Source organism: Mycena indigotica, assembly GCF_014461135.1.
Source record: "Mycena indigotica strain 171206Taipei chromosome Unknown Mind.scaff0011, whole genome shotgun sequence".
Lineage (NCBI taxonomy): Eukaryota > Fungi > Basidiomycota > Agaricomycetes > Agaricales > Mycenaceae > Mycena > Mycena indigotica.
Window position 1 is genome coordinate 1,643,208 of NW_023503010.1, and position 23,400 is coordinate 1,666,607.

The 23,400-nt window shown below is 51.6% G+C and overlaps 1 protein-coding gene across 1 annotated transcript; it reads right to left on the minus strand.

Moving 5' to 3' along the window:
• Positions 1–17,279: 17,279 nt before the first annotated feature.
• MIND_01168800 (Glycosyltransferase family 2 protein) lies at positions 17,280–23,400 on the minus strand (the record flags this gene model as incomplete). The annotated part of the gene is made up of 10 exons (XM_037368208.1): positions 17,280–17,765; positions 17,813–17,866; positions 17,913–18,182; positions 18,235–18,708; positions 18,754–18,838; positions 18,886–19,040; positions 19,090–20,127; positions 20,172–21,089; positions 21,134–23,018; positions 23,069–23,400. 10 exons carry the CDS (start codon positions 23,398–23,400, stop codon positions 17,280–17,282), a joined length of 5,697 nt encoding a protein of 1,898 aa, XP_037215134.1.

Consider the following 23,400-nt stretch of genomic DNA (forward strand, 5'->3'; position numbering starts at 1 on the left):
GTTTTGTTGATACAACCTGTCTAATCAGTGATGGCACTGATGGGATCAATGATCATATCGCCCAGAACATGTTTTGTTCCAAATATTCCAAGGAGCATTTTGATTCTATCACTGATGGCATCATTGATCCTTTGATGGCCGCTTTGTCAGCTACCCTTGACTGCTATTCACTCCTTGTCCAGCTTTCTTTCATTTAGAAAGGATCTCATAAGTACTAGAGTTTTTCCTCTTCTTGATAAACCATTTCATGGCCTGACAGCGTAGAGAGGAACGCACGGCCGCGTTTCCGATCGTTGTTGAAGGTGACACTGCGGGCAATGGAGCATATTCCGCCCTGGAATATGTTGAGAATATTATGAATATTACAGGGTGTATTCATCGCATCTTCTAGGCTGGAATATGACAGGAATATCCGTGGAATATTCTCAATTTTCTCACCATCTGCCATGTATATGACAGCCCGGAAAATGTTGGGCAGATCCGGGGAATATTCTCAATTTGCCACATGTTTTTCATTCAATATTCCAGCCTGGAATATATCACATGTTCCAGGCTGGAATATTATGATCAGATTCTGAGACTATCATTGATTGGGATTCTGATTAGGATTCTATATATATACTACTATATAATCACTTATATGCTGGCTAGGGCATATGGTAGATACTCACCTGAACCAAATTAAAGTCACCTCAAGGAAGATTCTCATATTCAGGATTATCAATAAGCATTATCCAACAGTGTCATTTCAACAACACCACTCTCTAACACAGATGTAGCTGGCCAAAATTTGAATTGAGGGAAATCTGCCTTGGAGTACAATGATTCTACTATAGCCTTCAAGTTTGGCAACACAGAGCTTGTGCTGGCCAGTACCGCAGGAGTAGTTGCCCATGCTTCCCTACGACCAACTTGAAACCTCGGACACAAGCTACTCGATTTGTCATCACGCACTACCTCCGATTTGCAAACTCGGCGTGGAAACAGCGAACAATGGTCGTCTCAGATGTACTATAATATTCCCCATCGTAACAAAAACTGTCAAGTAGTTAGCGTGAGAAGAGACACGATTGCCTGGAAACTTACCCTCAAGGCAGCAGCTTTGCGATATGTGGGTCAAAATCCAGACAGAGCTCTACGACTTATCTCCAGGCGCCTGATTTTCACCAAGAGGTGCCTCCATTACTTTGTCCCCGCATCAACATCGTCCGAATCAAGGCAAATGAGTGCGGCACATTAAGATAGGAGCGGAAAACTTGCCTTGGACACTGTGGAGATGTCGCGGTTGCAGAAGCAGAACTAACTGTGCTGGACGACCAGTGTTCAAAGATGTCAGTCAACGCATGGAGTCGAAGACAAGTACCAACCGCTGCCTTGTTGCTGAGACTGCCCACTAAACGAACAGTTTTCATCGCCAACTTGAATCGCTGCCCAGACGTTCAAAACTCCTTCCGCAGGGCGAAAGAACAGCAAGAAACTGTGGGAAAACATCAATATCGTGAAGCAAAGCAAAAGCAAGGTACAGACCGTATCTTGAAGGCCAAACGGAAGCCGTTTCGGCCAGTCGGTCCGCGGGGCAGGCAAAACTCGTCCGAGACGAGCAGCATGCCGTGGATGAGCAGTACAAACAACCAATACAGCTTGGATACCACTATTGACGCATGTCAGCCGAGAAATGAAGGTGGAGGAGAGTACTAACCATGCAGCTCTCCAGCAAGACCACATCCCGCCAAGAAACCGCCCACCGAACGATAAGAGGTCCATCGCCGACTCGAATCGATGCCCAGACCGGCAGGAACGCGAGAAACTCTCCCGCGGGGCGAAAGAACAACAAGAAGCCGTTTGACAACCTTAATATCGTTGTAAACCCATGCAAAAGCAAGGTACAGACCTGAGTTCTCGCAAACGCGAGCTGTTGCACGGCCCAGTTGTTTCGCGGGGCAGGCCAAACTCGTTTGGGACAAGCCGGAGCCACCGATGAAAGATCCAGACGGTCAGAACCAGTTGCAAACCAAGAACAGAGGTAAAAAGACGCGCAAGGAGTCGGTGGCTCGGAGGTGCTCGTTGTTGCCCATTCCTAGCTCCAAAGTGCGAGGAGAGCTCAAAATGTTGGCCAATTCGGGGGTCGTTCGGGCGCTGCTTCAAAGTGTGAGTTTGTGCGTTACCTCGGCCAAATTTTACGCACCTTGACTCAGATCCCACTGTCTCCGCCAGCGCTGCCGGTCCCCAAGAACATCATGATGCGCGCACATCACAGCTCGCAGCCCTACCCACGCGCCCGGCCTGAGCAAACCCCACCGTGTTCGTCGTTTCGGTGGCGCAGTAGTCGTAGTCCTGCGGTTGCCAGAAGGGCGTGCCCGTGCCCGTGCCGCGAGATTCCGCAGGCATTGGCGCGGGGTTTGGTGTGAAGTGCTGAGCCAGCTGGTGGCGGATAAGCTGGGTTGCCGTTGGTGCCAACTCACGCGGGCGCCAAGGGAAGCACAGGTCGTGCTATGTCGGAAGGGACGGGCTGTCCCGGGCGGCAGCGCAGTTGTTCGCAGGGTGCTCCGAGTAGCAGCGAAGCCACGGCAGTCCTGGTCGTGGTCGTGGTTGGTGTGGGCGTTAAGTGACGTGTGTGACGTTACTTTGCGTTTCCCTTGAGCCCCACGGACAATGTCTGCTTGAGCAGCATGCATGGCGTAAGCAGCCCAGATGGGCGGTATTGCTGATCGCTCGAACTCAAGTGACCAGTTAATGGCTAGAATGAAGAAAAAAAACAATAGACCACGCACCGCTTTCCCAAACCAGCTCCATAAAACGTAAGGCTGCAGCTCGTCGGGCAAGATATTGTCCAGTTCTTGCAGCTGCCCCCTGCATCTGTTTCATCCAATCTTCTGCTGACCCTTCCTAACGACGCTGCAGGTCGTATCCCTCGTCCAACTCCGTGAACAATGTGACATCGCTTTCGCCACCTAGCGCCACAGTCCACATGAAAGGGTGAATTTGGGTCCACTGCCACGTTCAGGCTCGAGCTCTTGCGGGGAGAAGTTGGTGTTATCCTCCTCGACCCCATTGGTGCGGTTGTTTCGGCTGGATCGTTGGCCTCGTTCTGGACATCGACAATGCGGCACTTGAGCCCAGTGACGACCTCGTTGTGGTCATTAAGGGCAAGAACTTTCCTGAACCTCGCCGCCGCCATCCGCGCAAGTTCTCCCTGCCAACGTCCACACCCTTGACATCAACTTGAACCTTGCCTCGCTTGCCGCTGTCCGCAAGGCTGCGCGGTAGCGTCGACATCTGGCGCGTCGATCTCACATGCTCCCCACCCAAAGTCGCACATGTCCCTGCCTTGCACTTCACCAGCGGCCTCTCCACTGTCCCCAGTCACCCTGGGGTCGTCCTCGCGGCTGATTTCAGTATCGATTTGATGGGTTTCGAGGCCAGTCGGGACGTGGGAAGCGTTTCGGGACGTTTCAGAAGATCTTGGCCGATTGCTGGAGGGACGTAGTTAGCATCCTAAATGTTAAATGTTACCACACTGTCCAGTTGCCTGTCTTCTGCGGAGTAAATACCGACAGCCGCAGCGACAGCGAGCCTGGGTGGACTGTGACCCACATGCGCCGGCGGTGCCTGAAGGTCAGCAGTGCAAAACCGTAAACAGAGGCGGCGCAAAGGCTCACTGGCAGGGCGGCCAACTTCAAGTTCTCCCGCCTCCGCCATCCCCACCCGCTTGCTTCACTGGCACCGACGAGCCCGCTTGCAGTCCAGCACGGACAAGACAGCCGTGTCTCGTCTTGCCTCTGGGTTGTACTAGTAAGCACGAGAATGTTGTGCCGCCTGGAGTCTTGGCCGTCTCGACATCCGTCGCACTTGCCCACTCGCGCTCATGCGCCGCAAGGCACTAGAAGGGGTGTTGTATGTCGCTTGACTGTTATTCTTGCCACTACGCTTAGTCAGAGTCTTCCAGTTGGACTCTGACAAATCACTCTTCGGCCCGGGGTCACAGCCCCGGTCACACTTTTGACCTCAACATGAGCCACAAGCTATGATCCAGGGAGGCTGGTGGATGTGGCAATGCCCGACAGGATCCGCGTTTCTGCAGCTGCTGTCTGCAACTACTACAGAATGCCATTGATATTTCTACCCACCCTTGGCTCACTTCCACCGACCATCGATAACACTATCATCCCGGTGCCCGTGCGTCTCTACAAGCCGGATTTTTGCCCGTTCCGCCCCATCTTCGGAGGGGCATCTGGGGCGCCTTCTCCCTTCAATTCGCATCCATTGCCGAGCCCATCGAGCCTGCCGTTTCTGCTCATCGGCCGCCACATTGCTCAGAATGGGCAGAATCTTGTCTCGCCCACCGCGCACCCGTTTCTTGGCGAAATCCCACCAAACTTCACACAGTTTCTCGCCTTGCCCTACGTTCCCAATGACACAAAGATGGCGGACAATTGCCCATGTGTTCCCACCCGCTATGACTTCTCATTTCCCCTTCCCCCATTTACCTTGTCACCAGTTCTTGCCTGAATGCCTCCAAAATGCAGCGTTTAGCGCACATGGGGCTTTTCTGCAACTCCTCAAATTTCCAGCCTGAACAGGCCAGCCGTTAGCTCCCCGCCGCCCTGCCCGCCACTCCTGCCACTCCTGCCTGTTCCCCAGCCTGCCCCTGGTTGCTCTTGGCCATTCCAGGCCTGTTCCATCCCATATTCAATGGAAAAGGTGGTAGTGGCAGTGGCAGTGGCAGTTGCTTCAACACAGCTTCTTGCACTCTCTGACAGCAGCCGCACATCCTCCTGCTGATTGTCACATGTTCTGCTGCCCTGTCACGTGACCACTGCCCTGCATGTCTGCCAGGGCTTCTGGCTCTGGAATCGATGCCACAAGTATTAGCCCAAACTGTCTCTGTCTTTGCCTGCCAGACCATGGCTTCAGACAACGGACTTGGTATGAATGACATAGGTCTCAGTGAACAATACACGAACTGTGAGTGAGATGATCTACATAGCCAATACTCATTTGACACTCCCTAGTGTCTGCTTCCTTGCTGGTTGTAGAGGGCTTTGCCTCAGCATGACCGACAGTCTGGTTGTATATGGACTGGCCTCAGCACAACTGCTCTTGCTGGTTGTAGAGGGCTTTTCCACAGCACGACCGACAGTCTGGTTATATCGGGTGATTCCTCAGCACGACCGCTCCCTTGCTGGTTGTAGAGGGCTTTGCCTCAGCATGACCGACAGTCTGGTTGTATATGGACTAGCCTCAGCACGACCGCTCTTGCTGGTTGTAGAGGGCTTTTCCACAGCACGACCGACAGTCTGGTTATATCGGGTGATGCCTCAGCACGACCACAATTGCCTAAGTACTCGGTTATGTGTTGCAGATGGCCTGGTCTATTCAAACTTCTCTAGCAAGTTTCTCAGCATCATAAATTTCCTTGTCTGATTCACTTTTCAGCCCTTCATAGCTCTACCAACAATCAAGAGCTTTTTCCTTCAATGCATAATTGGTTGTCATAGATAACAACTTTACACTGACATTAAGTTTGGCTGACTCACAAGATAGATTTACTACTCTGTGCTCATCATGATCATGGTAGTTTCGGGGAAGCCACGGCCAGTGCTTCCTGCCAGCACTCTCCATCTTTCGCCCATCTCCCCCAAAAGGTATTGCTGTGCATTTGATTAGCAATGGATTTCACAACGACTGACAACAAGGTCCATTTTGGCAGAAAAATGTCTGGCAAACCACAAAGTGTGTTCTTACCAGTGAGTATTTGCTCTCGGTCACCCCCTAATCACTGCGCTGATGACTGTAAACTAGCAAGGTGATTCTGGTCAATGGCCATACTTGTTCCTCCGGACTGGCAATATTCCCCTAGAGAACCAGCTATGGACAAGGGTCTGTCCCGATCTCAACCACTGGCCTTGTCATCATCAATATGCGCTCACCATCGTTGTCATCTTTGGGAGGGCAAAAAAGATGAGCGCCATTGGGATTTTGCAAGGACTTGTCGGCAGGTGAGTTGTCACTGCGGGTTACATGTCTTCCAGCCCGGCCTCTCCGCGGATCGGAGACGCGTTGTTGGAAAGGCATTTGCCGTGATCTTGCTGATTCCTCGCGTCGACCAGTTCTGCTGTGCTCAGCCAGCAACATGTTTGGAGACTTGTCAGAAGCCTCTTTTGCGCCGATTAATGGTGAGCCGCCGAGTTGCTATGGGGGAGAAGGATGGTGAGTTGTCTTCTACTGCCGTTGCTGTTTCTAACTTGCTGAGTCTGCGCGGAGTTCTGTTGTTGTCGCTGAAGAAGCCTGCTATCTTCATCGTCACCATCCACCTGCTCCCGCCCCATCACCACAAGTTGTGGACAACAACGAGCTCGTTGAGCATGCATCATCGTTTCAAGAGTCTCGCACTGGAGACTATCTTTGGTGAGCTCCAACTTGAACTCGAAATCTTCACACATCCCACTTACCTCGTTAGGACCCAGCTTTGTGCTTGTCGTCGTCCGTGCTGTTGGTGTAAGCAAGCCGAGGCTTCAGCACCGTCCGAGCCGGACCTCTTGCTGGCGGGAATTTGCAACGTGTTCTCAAAGATGCTGCACCTCCGTGATTTCGTATATCTGAGCCTCCATCTAGTACAGTATGTCGACTTGTGGGGTTAGATGGGCATGAAATGTCGGAGGACTCGGAGCAGACACGTATCTCTGAGTGAAAGGTGTGCTGTTGTCTTGAGTCCTTCCTATACCAGCTAATGGTCATCTTCAGATCCAGTCGCATAACTGTCTTTGCCCCCACGACCCGCTCGAATCCCGTCATCAGCCTTCGTCAATGCATGTACCCGGACGGACGTGAGCGGGTTGGCAGAATTGAAGGCCACTGTGCGTCATTGTCCCTCCGGCTTTGTTTTTCCAGCTAAGGCGGATCCTTAGGTTGAAGCAGGTCTGAAACCTGCGAGGAACCGCTTGTTCAAGCCGCAAATTGCGTTGGCACCGAGCCCGGGCCCGTGTCACCGAATCCACCGCCCGTGTGAGAATCTGGGCCCACAGTCAACAACGTGACTTTGGCGAGGGTGGCGAGGGCACCACCATCTCAAACGAGGGAAGATCGTCCCATCGGGGCGCCTTGCCTTCTCGTGCCAGCGGTCGGCGACGAGTGCCGTTAGTGAAGCTTGGCCAACCGCCTCAGGCTCCGCTAACCCGCCTTCACCAACCACTGGCACCAGCCCTAGGCTCCCTTCATGCACCTGCCAGGTCGTGGCAAAGGTTTTCGCTAGTTGTAGCAAAGCTAGCGTCCTCGTCTGTGTTCGGACCGGCCGGCCGGAGCCCGCGTGGGAAATGCCACGCTGGCAGCTGCTGTTCTTCCCCACCAATGCGCTTGGCCCCTTCTTGCCAACTACCCGCCAAACGGCAGTTTTGACGACCGCCCTCGCTGCCCAACTCGCGCGAGATCAACTTGACTAGCGAGAACTGGTGGGCGGGACAGCAATAGATTAGCCGAGTTCGAGTGCCCGCCTCAAATCGCCAAGACCGCTTCTCTAAAGCGTCTATACTACTTCCGTTCGTGCACCAGAAACCGCCCGCGGACTACTATGTCAATGATTATGTGCCCCCACCTTCGAGTTTCGGGGAAGACATGGCCAACGCCGAGCCTGGTGGATACTTACAGCCCGCCGCAGATGCCTGGGACGCGCCAAACACGCCGGGACAAGTCCCTCGGGCCTGCCTCAACGTGGGCCGGAAAATCGAAGATCAATCGATCTGATTCGATCAGCCCGCCCGCGTCACACACCTTTACGCCCACACCAACCACGACCACGACCGCCGTGGCTTCTGCTACTACTCAGAGCGCCCCGCGAGCACCTGCACTGCCGCCCGAGACAACCTGCCCCTTCCAACATTGCCCAGCCACTCGCGGCCAGCTTGCAACACACCCTCCGAATATGGAACGATGAGGTGTGTCGTTGGCATCTCCCGATCATCGCCGTCTTCATTGCAAGCAATCCGTATTGCGTTTGGCAGCCTCTCATACAAAGTGGCTCGCTTGCCTGTAGCGCTACCACTGTCTGCCAGAACTTTCACGCAAGCCACACGCGCTTCAAGTTCCTTGGGGCAAGCGCTACTAGTAGTACCGTGTTCGCGCTGCATATCACATCATACGCCGATGCGCCGCGGCCGCACATTCAACCGGTTAGCGTCGGGGACACGTTGCTATGTCGACGCAGAAGATCGTGTTTGAGGTTTAGAGGAAGGTGCGGCTATTGGTGGGTGTTACGGTGTGGGCAGCTCACGTCGGAACACAGGCAGGATTGTCGCGCCGGCGCTGCACTATGAAAGGACTTCAGCAGGAAGAACCGGTCCGAACGGCAACACTTGGGGAAGGACTCGAGTTGGTACCAACGACCAGCTCATCTGCCACCGAGCTGGCTCGGCACTCCACGCCAAACCCTGCGCCGTGCCAACGCCTGCAGAATCTCGTGGCACGGCCACAGCCACAGCCACCGAAATGACGAACACGGTGGAGTTTGCCCAGGCCGGGCGCGTGGTTAGAGGGCTGTGACGCGCGCGCATCGAAATGTTGTCGGGGAGCAACAGCGCTGGGGAGACAGTGAGGTCAGGGTCAAGGTGAGATAATGTGCAAACTCACGCCGCTTTGAAGCAGCGCCAAACGACCCCCGAATTGTGGGATGGCAGTGGCCGGGAGCCCGACCTGCAGCGGAACCCACGCGTGTACCCGTCTTTTCGGGGCAGGAAGCGGGAATCGGGGGAGTAGAAGTCAATGGAGGATTTGCTGTACTGGCCAGGGCCGCCAGGTAAGGTTGTTTCCGTCCGCTTCAACTAATCCACTTGCTTGAGTAGGTTCTCGCAGTCATTTTATGTTCAGCGGACGTGAATCAGGGAAGTGCTGGGCTAGCCAAACAACTCTTAAGTTCTTTTCCCGTGAGTTTCAACCAGCTGACTCACCTGAATCTTGAGGTTGCGAGGGCAGCTCACAAACGGCGCTGCCAAATGAAGCGTGTTTGTAGCAGTGCCGTTTGTAGCGCGTTTGTAGGTACTTGTGTAATCAATTGGGGATGGGCTATAAGCATCCGTGGAGAACTTGAGGCAATAGAGAATTTGGGTTTGTGCTCTGCTTCTTGCAAGTCTGCTGGGGCTGGGTGGGCATTTCCAGAGGCAAAATTTGTTGAGCATTTGTACATACCTGGGATGTTAAACATGGTTGCTGACATAGTAGCTAATTATAGAATCCCAATCAGAATCCCAATCAATGATGGTCCCAGAATCTGATCATAATATTCCAGCCTGGAACATGTGATATATTCCAGGCCGGAATATGGAATGAAAACATGAGGCATATTGAGAATATTCCCCGGATCTGCCCAACATTTTCCGGGCTGTCATATACATGGCAGATGGTGAGAAAATTGAGAATATTCCACGGATATTCCTGTCATATTCCAGCCTAGAAGATGCGATGAATACACCCTGTAATATTCATAATATTCTCAACATATTCCAGGGCGGAATATGCTCCATTGCCCGCAGTGTGAAGGGGGGGTTTGGTCGCAAGACCAATTTTGAGGCGAGGTTGATATCGCCAAAAAGGGCTTCGGAGTCGCCCTGGACCGGAGTTGGAGTCGGAATCGACGTCTCCGGCGATGGTGTTTGGGGTCCGCCAGCATTATTAGCGGCGGCAGCGGCAGTGGAAGCCTGGTTGGTGAGTAAAGCAAGGGCCTCAGTTAGGCTATCGATTTTCGCCTCGAGTGAGTCCAGCCGGGCGTCTGCGGTAGGAGTGACTCCGGACGGCATGACGGGTGCGGGGACCACAGGAGTAGAGGAGGAGGGGACAAGTGGCAAGGGCGGTGACGAGGGCAGAACGGACTCGTACTCCGAGCCTGAGTCAGCGCCCGAACCTGGCAATCTTGTCCGGTTGATCCCGTAGAGAGTTTCTTCTGCTGTAAGGGCAACCCCGGAGGCCTGAGATCAAGGTCCTAGCAGGGGAGGATCCAAAGAGAAGAAACTCTGAGGGTCCGCCTGCTAGGTAGCTGACTATATACTGCTTGTCCGTAGCTGCCGCTGTCGGGCACAGAAGGCTTGGGCGGTGTCGCAGGCGAGGTCCCAGGGCGACCGTCGGCAGGGCGTTGACGGATCGGTGATTGTGCGGGCGAGATGGAGGGCCGGACCGGAGTTGGAACCGGAATCGGACCGGAATCGGGCGCGTCTCCGGGCCGAAAGGGAGGTTCCCCTGACACACAGAATCGACAAGAAAAGTCTTATCTCATCGTTCCCCGCTCTGCTACAGCTCCGCCGCACACTCTCCCCTCGAAACAGCTACAGCCCAAGATGCCTTCCGCCCCGTCGACACGTCGTGCTCGCACTCGCACTCAGCAACACTGAGGTGTCCGTTCCATCGCGGGGACGGCTTGCCGGTGACCCCGACTTCTGCGCACAAATTTCGGCAGAACTCTTGAAGATCCGCGCAGACCGTTCATCCCTCCCATCACGCTTGGTTACCGACTCCCCCGCGGCACACGCATCTCCAGCCTGCTCTGGCTCATATAGCTCCATCTATGCAAAAGATGATGGCCACTGCCTACCAGGCTAATGCAAAAGATGATGGCAAGGGCCTAGGATATATTATTTAAAGAAGTATTACTATGTTTTTAGCACCTGGGGGATGATATCATTGATGGGATTGATGGCAATAAGGTATTTTGACTAATGTGGAACAATTTTTGATTGCCATCACTGCTTTTGATAGCTGAATCCTGTTAGATCAATCCTACTTAAGCCATTATTTATTTTCTTGTTTCTGTCCTATCAAGTCTCCAATATTACTTACCGAGTCATCGGCCTAAAGAAAAGGTGATTTATCTGACATAATAGGTCAAAACATTAGTCATATGCATCAGTTCCATTGAGAAAATCAGCAAATACAAGAGGCCTGACATCTTTTGCATTAGCCTGGTAAGCAATTGCCAGCATCTTTTGCATAGAATCAGCAATAGGTAGTGCTCTGGCCCACCTACTTGCGCATACTGTGGCAGTCGTGGTCACGGTAAATTCACCTGTCGAACCAGCCGCGTGCATGTGGCCATAGGGTATGTCAAATACAACGCTGCAGAACGCTATGTCCTGCCCAACGGGGATTACTTACCCATGGACGTTGGCGCCCGCCAAGGAACCATCCACAACCGAATGATGGCTTACTACGACTCTCACCCTGCCGAGGCAGAGGCAATCCCGCGACGCGTATGCCAACAAGTCCAAACCCCGCCGGCACCTTGCTTTCCCACGTCATTCGGTCTCCCCGGCGCCCCCACGCACGTCACTGTACATTGATGATCCGGAGTTCTTCCCCTCAACTCATCACTTGCCGACCCCTGCAACCGCAGGATCGCTGACACCGGCATCACTTCCCAACCTGCTGCCTGGCTCACCAGTGCCGGAGGTCATCGAAGCACCTTCTCTGTCGGACCTGGGGCCCTGGGACGTGCCCAATCGTTGCCACTTTTGTGACAGTGCCACACACGTTGCCAAGGACTGTCATTTCCAATGCTGGACCTGTCACTCAAATGAACACGAGGACAGTATTTGTCCCAGTCGCGCATCAACCTCGGCCACTCACTGTCACTCCCCATGCTTCAGCCCCGACTCTCCTGTCTATTCGCCCAAATCCCCGATCTATTGTCCATCATCATGAGATGAGCTGATGGATGACCAGTCCGACATGGAATTGGATTCCGAGTCGGACTGGGCAGACATTGACACATCACGCGGCGACTCCATGGGCGACCCAATCGAACTCTGATTGACTGCTACACAGCCCCGATTATAATCCCTCGCTTAACCAACAATCATTAATGCTCCACCATCACTCTTTCCCTCTTACTCACTCATCAGTCTCTTCTAGGATGACCGTGGATAGTCATCTTTTCAGTTGGGAGGAGGTGACAAGCCAGGCTCGTCACGTGGTTGTCGCGACTGTCACATCACATGTCACGCGCGTCACACAGGTGCCTTTCCCTATTTTCTGTTCATTTCTGTTCCTTGTCCTTGTTCCTTTCCCTTGTCCTTGTTCCTGTCCCTTGTTCCTGTCCCTAATAGTAGCAGTTAGCATATATAAGCCTTGTAGTAGGATAGCTTGAAGCAGAGTTTCGCTCCCTCCCCAAAAGTCTCAAAGTCTTCTCTCAGTTCTGTTCTCCCAGTTTCTCTCTGCTCAGTCCCAGTCAGTCAGTCATAAAAGTCAGCTGTTAGCCTTTGGGTTGCAGTTAATGCTTTTTTGGAAGGCTCTCTCATTTCTCAGCTTCTTGCTCATTTTGGTGAGCAAGTGCGTCACCGCGTCACCAACCGGATCAGACGGACCGAACGTAGCCTGAAGCTCTGATAGGAAGAGCTCCAAATTACCGTCCCAGTACAGAACGGAGTCCGGATTGTCGCTGAACAGCTGGGGTTCGAACCACGACAAGGCATTACCTTGAAGGTAAGAGAGGATGTAGACAATCTTCTCCGAGTCCGTAGTGAACTCAGAGGGACGTTCAGCAAAATGCAAATAGCATTGAGTGAGGAAAGGACGAAGCTTTAAAGGTTCAGAGCCTTTGAAAGGCTCTGGGTTACGGAGATTGGACTTTCCGTTTCGAGACATTTTAAGGGAGAATTGTTGAGCCATGGCCTGATTTTGCGACATAGTGTTGATCGCAGCAGCCAGGGCAGCCAGAACAGAAACGATGCTAGCTGCCATTCTCTCTCCATCAGTAGGTCCCCTAGGTGCCGGAGGGGCACCCGGACCACCAGGCGGATTACCTCCCGGAGGACCTCCGCCTCCAGGACCACCACTGCCAGGACCACCAGGTTTGCCGGGTCTGCCGGGGCCACCTCCTGGGCCACCGCCACCACCCGGACTGTCAGGTCCGTCAGAACCATCTGGACCTCCAGGGCAACCAGGACCTTCACCAAGCGGGCTGTTACGACCGCTAGGCAAACCAGGGCCATTTCCACCTGGCCCACCAGGATTAGTAGGGCCAGAACCAGTACCATGTTGCTCCTCTGTTTCAACAGGAGGAGGAATGGTTTCACCTTGTTGCTCTACCTCCTCATCGATTTGGGTAAACCGGTTGTGATCTGGTATTTCCTGAGCCAGTTCAGCCGGAAGGGTTCCACGCAAGCCAGAGACATCAGCATTGAACTGCCGAATAGGATTGTTGACTGGGAGAGGCGGAACAGGTGGATCCATATAAGTCGAGGGGTGAGGAGCGGAGCATCGTCCAAAGTTAGGTTCTAAGGACTGACGTGCTGAAGGGCGCAAAGTGATATACGAAGCGCCTTGAGGCAACGGAGAGGGCAAAATTGGTTGCTGAATAGGAGCATGGAAAGCAGGAGGGGTGTTGTAAAGATTCCCAGGGGGAAATAAAGAAAACAGAGTAGAAGAACGTCGATCAGCTTGGACTCGTAGATTTAGGCCCTTGTAGAAGTTAACCAGAGGAGCCGGAGGAGACGACTGTTGAGGCCATCCCGGACGAGTCGGAAACCGACGAGGTTTGTTGGGGGGTGAGACATGTTGTTGGGAATTGTCATGAGACATGAGGAAAAAACAGAGCCAGACAGATGAGCTTGATTATACTGTCAAGTGCCGTGCAGAACAGAGGGGGGTTTCTACTATAGCTAACAAGCCAGTAGCTGCCTGACACGAATGAACACAAGACCAACCGGACCGGAGCGGAGTCGGAGCGGACAAGGTCCGCGAGCGGAGGGAAGTCCGGTTGAAGGACAAGAGAAGAGAGGAGAGTAGTCGGAGTTGTTCCACACAGAGGAGGAGTGCAAGTAACGTTTATAATCAAGCTAAAGTACCGTAGCTACTTTAGCTGCTTAAATACTACAAGTAAGTAGAAAGGGAAGACCATAAGTAAGTACAAGGTACGGAGTGCATATGGAAAGTAACAAGCATAAGGACATATGGAGGTATAAGTAACAAGGCGAAAGACATACAGAGTACAAGGTCGCCGGAGCGACCGGATTGGATCGGGCTGGAGCCCGGCGGACTGTGACCGGCCCGCGGACCGCGGCTCTTGACAGATGCACGGATATGACACCCAGGTAAACCGCGACACATCGCCTCAGCAACTTTCGACTCGCTGCCCTTCCGTGTTATGCATTGGGATGCTGCATTCAAAGGGGGGGTGATGTCAGGGGAACCCCTGCTTCCTTCGGACTATCCAAGCGCATCCGAGATGCATCCAACCAGCGCCCCCTCGGACGCTCCGACCCACCCTGTCCTTCGTTCTCAGCCTCCTTCGCCCGCACAATCACCGATCCGTCAAGACCCTCCTAACAGTCACCTTGGGACAGAGCCTGCAACACTGCTCAGGCCTTCTATGCTCTATGTTGGCAGTTACGGATAACCAGTATATAGTTGGCACCCTAGCAGGTGGACCCTTAGAGTTTCTTCTCTTTGGATCCTCCCCTGCTAGGCTTTCGTCGGAGTCTCCAGGGTTGCCCTTGCATATTGACTGTATTCATATCATCTGATGCATGATTTTTGATTCCAATGTAATATTGTAAATTTTAAAACAGCCCTCCAAAATCATCTCCTCTGACCTTCAGTGAGCCAGGCCAGAGTCAGACTTGGACTGGGTTGCATGGTGAGGCCTTTGCAGGAGTATTATGTCTTCGAGTTACCTTCTCAGGCTGAATTGGTCTGAGACACCAAGTTGCAGCTATATCCAAGTCTGTACATGTCCATATACAGCATATGAAATACTAGTCTTTGATTGCCGAACCGAAGTTTCGGCTCTCTATGTGAAGATGAAAACCAGCAACCCCAAATTGGGAGTGGCAGTGTTTTTGATTATCCTTTTTGGGACGCAGTCACATGATGTTGCCATACCAATCAATTTGGACTGTTACCCTTTTCTCTCTGCTCCCTCTGAATATATACCACCAAACCAGGAGAAGGACCCAGGCCAAAGGCCGGATCAGGAGTGGTCATGGTGGCCCCACTCAGCACAACTCTGGATTATAGCAGGAGACAGACCACCCCAAAGCCATGTGAGGGGAAGGTGGGTGGGTTGAAATGCAGCAGCCGCAGAGTGGAAAAGCAAGACACGTCAAATTTGGTATCAAAGACACAAAAGTCACAATGATAGAACTCAGAGGTCATAATGGTATAATAAACAGTATTTTGCCCACTTTACACATGTTGCTCACCATCTTATCTATCGCTAGCTATGGCTTGTCCTTACCATAGCTAGCTGGCAATTGCTTAGTGTCACTGACTACTATTGGCGGGATATCCATGATTTGTTCCAAATTCATAACAACTGCTTTGCCCCAACTATAGGTTAACAAAGCTACAACTGTCACGGATAAGACCCGGCCCGTCCACTCCGGCGCTGGTGTTGGGCCATCGCGGCCCAAAACACACAGCATGTGATGACGGGGAACAGGCGCCCCAGTAGGAGGAACGCACACGTGGGAAGCACGTGACCGAGAACGATGCGTCGAGCCGTTGCCAAGCCCAACTCAACACCAGGGGACTGGGGAGGAGTGCTAGGAGGTTAGGAGTAGCGCCTGGCCCGCAAGGGATGTACGATCGTCCCCTCTGTGGCCAGGAATAGGGGCGAGGAGGAGCAGAAGAGGCTAGGGTGTCCAATCACCCCTTTGCAGGCTCGGATATATAAAACACGTCACGTTACACGTGATAGTGTACCATGTACTCTATCACTTAGATCGTCTGAAGAACTACTTCTCTCTGTGCAAGGAGGAATCACCAACTCATCGGGCCCAACACGACCTGATTCGAACCTTCGACCACCAACCACGCCAAGGGACCAAGTTAATGGGCCCTCTTGGTGCCGATCTACCCTGCTCGCTCTGCTTGCAGGCCCGATGATCCGTCTGTTCTGTTCCGGGCATGCATTCTTAGGAGAATCCTTGCACAGCCCGACCCGAAGTCTGACAACAACTATGGATTAACAAAGCACATGCCAACTAAGTGCACATTAGAGTCTCAGACCACTGATACCACCCTTTGACCACACTATGCAACAGGGTGCATGCTCAGCCTCTGGAGCCTTTAGGCAACAACAACCAACTGTCCATGCCTCTAATAATAAGTACCTGGGGCCAGGTATGCAGGTTTTGCATAAACTTGTAACTTCTACACAAAACTAGTTTGATGGACTGCTCAGACACTAATGCACATTTTACAAATACCTTTTCATAAGACCATCTAAAGTGTTGAGGACAAATAAGTAGTCTTCAAAGGGTAATTTTGGTTGCAGTTAAGTCTGAGTAGAGCATGTATGACCAAAATATGTCATCACTGCTGACAGCCTATGAGGCAGTGTCTATGACGTAGACTGATATTGAGCAAATTCGTTCAGCCGCTGTCTACGTCATTAATTGGACCTCTTCTCACAGACTCAGAAATTGTATTCCTGGTGCTCCAAAACATTGTTTTTACAACACCATGGTAATTCTATCCTATCCTATCCTATCCACCACCTAGACGATGGAGATTAGCTCATGCAATTTGCAGTTTTTTATATGTACCAGGGTTAGGCTATGTAGAAACAGGCTGGCTGGATGGAAGAGGGAACGAAGAAGCACTAGATTATATAACTACGATATAACAAATATAAACTGGAAGTCCAGACAGAGAGGGGTAGGCGAGTGTGTGGATCTGCTCTCAACAGGCTACATCTTCTGGTGGGAACTGCAGTCTCTTGCCATATTGACCTGCCATCTTGACACTCACTAATCCTGGTGCAGCCAGTTGATCTGTTGGTAATATATAAAAATGAAATATCTATATGTCCTTGTAGTCTTTGAGGAAATTTCAAGTCTGAGAACAGCAAGAAAGTATGACATATGACCAGCAAGGGGTCACGGTTCGGCTCTCTGCCGCTTGCGGCCTTATCCCCTCTCATATATGTATTTTGCATAAAGAGTTTAGATGAAGAAAAGCTGGCTGCCATTGGAACCATTGGGTCCACCATGTGGTCTGCCATATGGGCTGTCAATCAGACTCCCATCTCCCAGCCGCCGTTGCCATTGCGCCTAGTAGAAGAACCAAATAGATTTTTAACATTGAGCCTATTTGCAGTGCCAGATTTCTAGCTCAGGTCTGTGAACCAATTGTCTCTAACCTTAGTCCTTATTGCCATGCAATCTATCTATTTGTTGATTACTATTGTAATAAAATGTCCAGGTCCACGATGATGAATATAATGTGTAGCAGCATGCAGTAGCGAAAGAGTCCATGGTAGAAGGAATGAAAAAGTGAAGATACATCAGAAGCACCGATCAAGCATGACTGAGCAGGATGCGGTCGATCGACGCGTTGATTGTGGCCTTTCGTACCGACAAGTCTTGTCCAAAATGAGCTTCTAAGCGCCTTCGAATCTCGCGCTTTGTGATCGTGTTCAGGTCGGCCGTGCTAAGAATCTGTTGGACTGCACGTTCCAATTCCGCTTCACTTGGAGTGTTGGCAGGCAAATCTAAATCGCCAGGGCTGCTTGTTTGCGTGAAGGGGACATCGAGATAGTTGGTCATGGGTCGAGATTCGGCGAGGGGGTTAAACATCGACTGAGGCGTGTTACGACCAGACTGATACCCTGGCGGTGGGTAATGCACTGGTGCATATCCGCCAATTTGCGATGGCTCATATGTCGTTTCGCGGCCGTATATCGATGCTGTGCGCGACTCAGCGTAGGCGTCATTCTTCATACGCGGTGGTGGAACCCATGAACCAATGCTGTGATTGGATTCCTTGTCCCACAACTCGTTTTCCTGTGCACAACAATCAGAAGTTGGAAGAGCGCTTGATAGAGACATACGTAGTCGTTCCATGACTTGAGTGGAATGACACGAGGATCGAATTTGCCTTCATCCTGACTTGAATTAGTTGAGGATTGAAATATTTCCACATGGACATACGTGAACAATCATTTTCTTCCCAGACTCTCCTAACACGACACGTGTCTGGCCCCAAGAGAAGTCGTCCATTCTCCAAAAAGAGTAGAGCGGAAGGAGAAGAGAGAAGACAGGAATTGCCAGGATGTAGAAGAACATCCACCCTATCATATCCCATTTTCGTCGAAGGATGAAGACAGCGGCTTGAATGGCATATATCGCAATAATCATGACCAGAGATATGGTTTGAATTTGCTCGTGCTCAGCGACGACCAAATAAACAAGGTAGGCAATCTTCAAGGAAAATGTAAGAGTGTGAGATGGTGACTGGCGTGTGTCTACTTACATATGCGACTGTGACTGGTTGGGTCAAGGTTGAAACCAAATCTATCATCACAATGAAACGCATTGAGAAACAGCAGAATCCGCAGAGCTGCTCAAGGAATACAAGCTCCCCCAGGTTGTGCACTGTCGAATTGATCCAACGCCGACGCTGTGATAGAAGGATCTTCCAGTCATCTGGCGCAACCGTGTAGGCGTGTGCATCCCGGACAAATTGTGTCTTGAATGTAGGGAAGTGTTTCAAAAGGAGTGTTGTAAGGTAACGATCTTCTCCAAGGTGAAGCAAATTTTTCATATGGAGCGTGTCGACACGATTTTCAGAGTAGTCTTGAATAAGTTGATTTGAGATGAGAAGAGGCTTGTGGGTGTCTGGGGTTCGAAGGCGAAACAAGGTAAAACATCCAGGAAGACAGGTAACGGAGCCAAACAGAGATTCGAAGGCTTTGGCCATGTTATGCGAAATAAAGTATTCGTAGACCTGATGTCACTGAGCGTCCCTCCGCAAGATAGGGAAGCAACAAACCTGCATCATTGTTATGATTGACTGCTTTGCGTTAGCCAGCTGCGTTTCTCCACACACGCCAAGTAGCTTCTTATCGTGGATCATCCTAAATGTGATTAGAATCGGTTAGACAACTATAGGCACGGCACCAACGAAGAAATAAGGCGATTGACGGAAAACTGATCCACGGTCGTGTCAGCATCAATGGTGAACAGGTATTCGTAGAACGTTGGATTGACACCAATCACATTCTTGATTTGATGATACATCTCTAGTTCGAGAGGGTTCATTGGGGAATTGAAATGAACCTTGGCTCCGTTATGACACTAGAGCGAGCAGATAAAATCAATGACAGACCTTGTTCAAAAAATGCATGACCAGCATCTGAGAGTCACGTTTACCACGATTGCCGGGTCGCGATCGTTCCGTCGGCTTGCCCACTTTCACAACAACAAGGTATGGAACGACGTGCCCTTTGCACTCATAGAGACCTGAGTAAACCTTGCCCATATTATGCTGCTTTGCACCCTCGCCGAGGGAGAGGAAGCTAAGAGGTTCAGGATCGAGGTTGGGGTCAGCACCAAGGATGTCGAGGACAATACGTGGGGTGGGCCTATCGTTGCCGGATCCGACAATCATGCCGTCACAGATAACGACGAGAAGTTTGCGTTTGTCGTCGTACTTGAGTTGTGCAAGCGAATCAATCGTCTTCCTAAGAGAAGCATCTCCTTCGGTGTAGCACGGAACCTGACAAATGACGAATTTGTCGTGATCCTCTGGTGCCCTTACACCTGCGAGACTGATGGAAGCAAGGAACTTGAACCCTATGACGGAAACCATAATAATGGAGATGATAAGGAGGAGGTATGTCGAGAAAATGCATTTGGCGGATTGTCGCGCATCGACCCTGCCGATGGCAAACAAGTTACGCAGGCAGACTTTCTGTCGAGCAAGTTGTTCTGGTTTTAAGGCACCGTTGTTGACAAGGTTGTTTATGTCCTTGGTGACATCTCCACCAGCATTGAGTCTGAAGATATCGACGACCTTATCCGACATGAAGTTGGTGTCGGCGGAAGGAGAATTTTGGCCTGGGGGAGCTCGTAACCCTCTGGGATTCTGGACATAACCAGTTAGGTCATAAACAATGCCATCGTATACACCGATCGAGCTGCCGTTGTTGGCCTTGGTTCGGATCTCTTTCGGAGTTAAACCAATCCATCCGCGACGAGCCATCCAACGCATTTGTACCATAGATTCGAAGTACCAGTCGGGACGTGAATCATTTGTGAAAAACCGAAAGTCGTGGTATTGGGCATTTTGATCTGTGTTGTTTGTCGTCGAGAACACCACATAAGGGCTGACGCCGCCGTCCACCCCGTTACATAATGCACTAACCTGCGAAATAATAAGGTCTTGAAAAAAAACGGACAGAGACGAACCTGAACGGGGAAGATATTGTCTGCGCTGGTTCCGCCATACGTCTTGAGAATGGTCCTGGCCGGCACCACACTAACAGTCCGGGTATGAAGCGAAGTGATAGTGTTAAGATCGAAAACCTCTCCGCGCACCGAAGTATACACATTATTCGCGTTAAGGGTGTAGCTGTGTGAAGCTAGTTCCGATTGACTGAATACGTGTTCCGTTGGGCAGATTAGGCGGCCGAGATAGACGATGACGAAAGCAGTGCATAAGCACATAAACCAAATGAGGAGATTGAGGGCAAGCTTCTCGCGCCATGCTTGTCTCACATCCATACGTTTCATGCGACCCAGATATGTGAGGCAGGGATTGGGTATCCACCACGTTAAGATCCAGCAGAGAGTGACCCAACGACGCCTCGCACTTGACTCTTTGAGAATTTCCGTCGTCTCTCCTTCTTGTATTTCCCCCGCGAGGGCGTCCTTATCGAGAAGCGGCGCCCCCTTCCCATCAGCTGCGCCAAACATATTCCTGGAAGGGGCATAGCTTTCGCTACCGAAGTTGGACATGGATTCCGCGTCGACATGGGATGTGAATCGGCTCCGCGCATCAAAGTCCGAATCAGGACCTCGAAGGGATTTTTGTTCGTCGTATCCATCTTCGTCTCTCTCGTAGAGATCCGCTCGCTGGAAAGGTGACGCGTTCGCAACCAGAGGAAGTGCCTGATTTGAAGTGTTATCCCCATAACCGTCCCAGGGACTTGTATCCGCATCCATAGGCGAGGAAGGGTACGGCGCGTATGGATCAGAAGAAACACCGCGAGGATCTAGACCCCCTTCGATTTCAGCCTCTCGAATGCGATTCCGTTTCTGCTCTTCAACGTCCCGTGATCGAAGGTAATCCTCCAACTTGTGGAAGGAGATTTGTGTGAGGTATACCTACAGAAAGATGTTAAGCAGCTTAGCTTCGATAATGAGCTCACCTTGTGCATTCCCAACACAATGTCCCTCTCATCTAAACCGAACGCGGTTCTAGATTGTTCGACCCGTTCCCTCGCCGACCCTTCGACAACGCCCACTGCTTCCAATGCAATGGCATAACGCTCAGAAAACTCCTCGATCAACATCCCAACCTCCCACACCGTTTTGTTGCGCTGGGCAATTTGGGTGAGGCCGGCACTTCGAACTTGACCCTTGACACTACGACCTTCGAGTTGATTGGGTAGCTGGGAGTCATTAGGATTGATGCAGAAGACGTGCCAAGATTGTGTTTCCTCGAGAGTCGCAAAGACGAGGTCTAGCGAAGCACGGAAATCGCCGGCGATGGCGGAAGAGCTGGGATCTGCGACTGTGTCTTCCTCCTCCGGAATATCAGGCGCGCCAGGCGACGTAGCCACACCAACCCTGCGAACAGTATTCTTCCGTCTAGTTGAAGGAGCGCGCATTGGCTTGACGCTTTGTTGCGCCGCCACGATAGTGTCTTCATTGCGAGGATGCGCTTGAAGATTGATCGTCTTGGAATTGAACAGGCCTTTGACGAAGGGGTTCATCGTGCCACGTAAAAGGCTGACGAAATCGGGGTTCATTCCTTCGGTGTTACGTTCCAAGAAGTTTTCGGCGCTATACGTGACTGGCCCATTGAAGTGATTAATCGTAAATGTAGGGAAACCCGAGCGATCGAGACTACCACCAGATTTGAAAGACGAGTGGTTGCCCCAGCGCTTTTGGAAAGCCTCGACCATTGTGTGATTAGTCTTTTTGGGTGCTCTACGTGCCTGATCATCGATTATGTGAATAAGACCACCGGGTTTATTCTGCAGTAGTCGGATGCACTCAGCATTGTCAAAGTATGGGATACTAGCAGGGATCCATCGAGGAATCAGGCCTTCAGCGGTGTATTCTGCAACATGAGCTTCGAAGAGTCGGTGCTGAGTCCAGTTCTGTACTCTCTCATTCGCAAAATTGATGCAAAACTGGTCGAGAGAGTTGGGACGGGAAGACATGTTTTGGGGACCAGGGATGTCGAAGAGACCCACGAAAGTCACGTAGTCCTCGCGGCACAAACGTTGATTAATGTGTTCGTTGAGCCATGAAAACAGAAGAGAGTAAAGGCTTTTGGCAAGATCATCTCGATTGTCTGCAGCACCGTCAGGATCGAGGAAGACTGTGCACAACTCTTTTTTGACAAGTTTGGTCTTCAGAGACAGTGACGTCTCGAGCTCGTGAGCGTGGATACCAAAGAAGTCAGCAACGATCTCGCAGACATCCGTGTTCCGCACGACGGCAGCATCCTCGTTTCGATGACGGTCAATGGTAAACTCCAGGTTGCCAAGGTGGAGGATGGCCGCGACGAGTTGGCAAGTTTGGGCTACATGCCGCTTCGAGAAGCCGATGGTTTTGAGGGCCATCTTGAGTTGTTCAAACCGCAATGCATCGTCATTGGGTCGGGCGTTGGGAGAAGCAGCTCCACGATGCTGACCAAGATAACGATACGTGGTTTTGTCGAAAAGGTGCAGATGCTGTCGCTCTTCCGGAGTTGCCCCAGCAACAAGGTAGTAGAAGATATGGAAGTTTCGTTCTCCATTTGGGGCCCCCGCAACCCGATTACGTTCGAGAAGGTAGTCGAGGGTTTTGACACCATGAAGGCGGCCACGGTCACTGAACTGGAGCTCGGTGTATTTTCCGACGCGAGAGGCGTTAGGATTGAATAGCGTTCGAGCATGAGCGAAAGCCTCGAGTACAAATTCAGCGGCAGGCACCTGCGTTGCAAGCTTGGCACCCTTCTTGCCAGGATTGCTAACACTGAGCTCGAGGATTGTCTTGATAGCTAGTCGGTAGTTCTCTGACTTGCCGCTACCCGTCTCTCCACTGCGAAAAAAAATTGGTCAAGGAAACTTTGCAGCTGATACTAAAAGAACCTGAAAATTATTGATTGGTCCTGGGCAGTGCGACGCATGTGGTAGTATGCGTTGTTGGCAAGCTGAAATATATGAGGGGGCAGTGGTTGCTTGTCTTCGCTGGTGTCGCGGTATTCGGCGGCATACTTGTGCAGAATGGAGTCCCCACTGGATGGCACGTATTTGTGGGGGTTGAGAGCAACGAGGCCGGACGAGCCAATTCGGGTGTATATCGTGTCAGAGAGGAATCGTTCCCGAAGGCATGTAACGAGAGCGTCGTCGGAGACATTAGCCAGAGCAGCGAGGTCATTGGCTGCCTCCATCTGCTGGTGAAGTGTCGAGTGTCGCTGCAT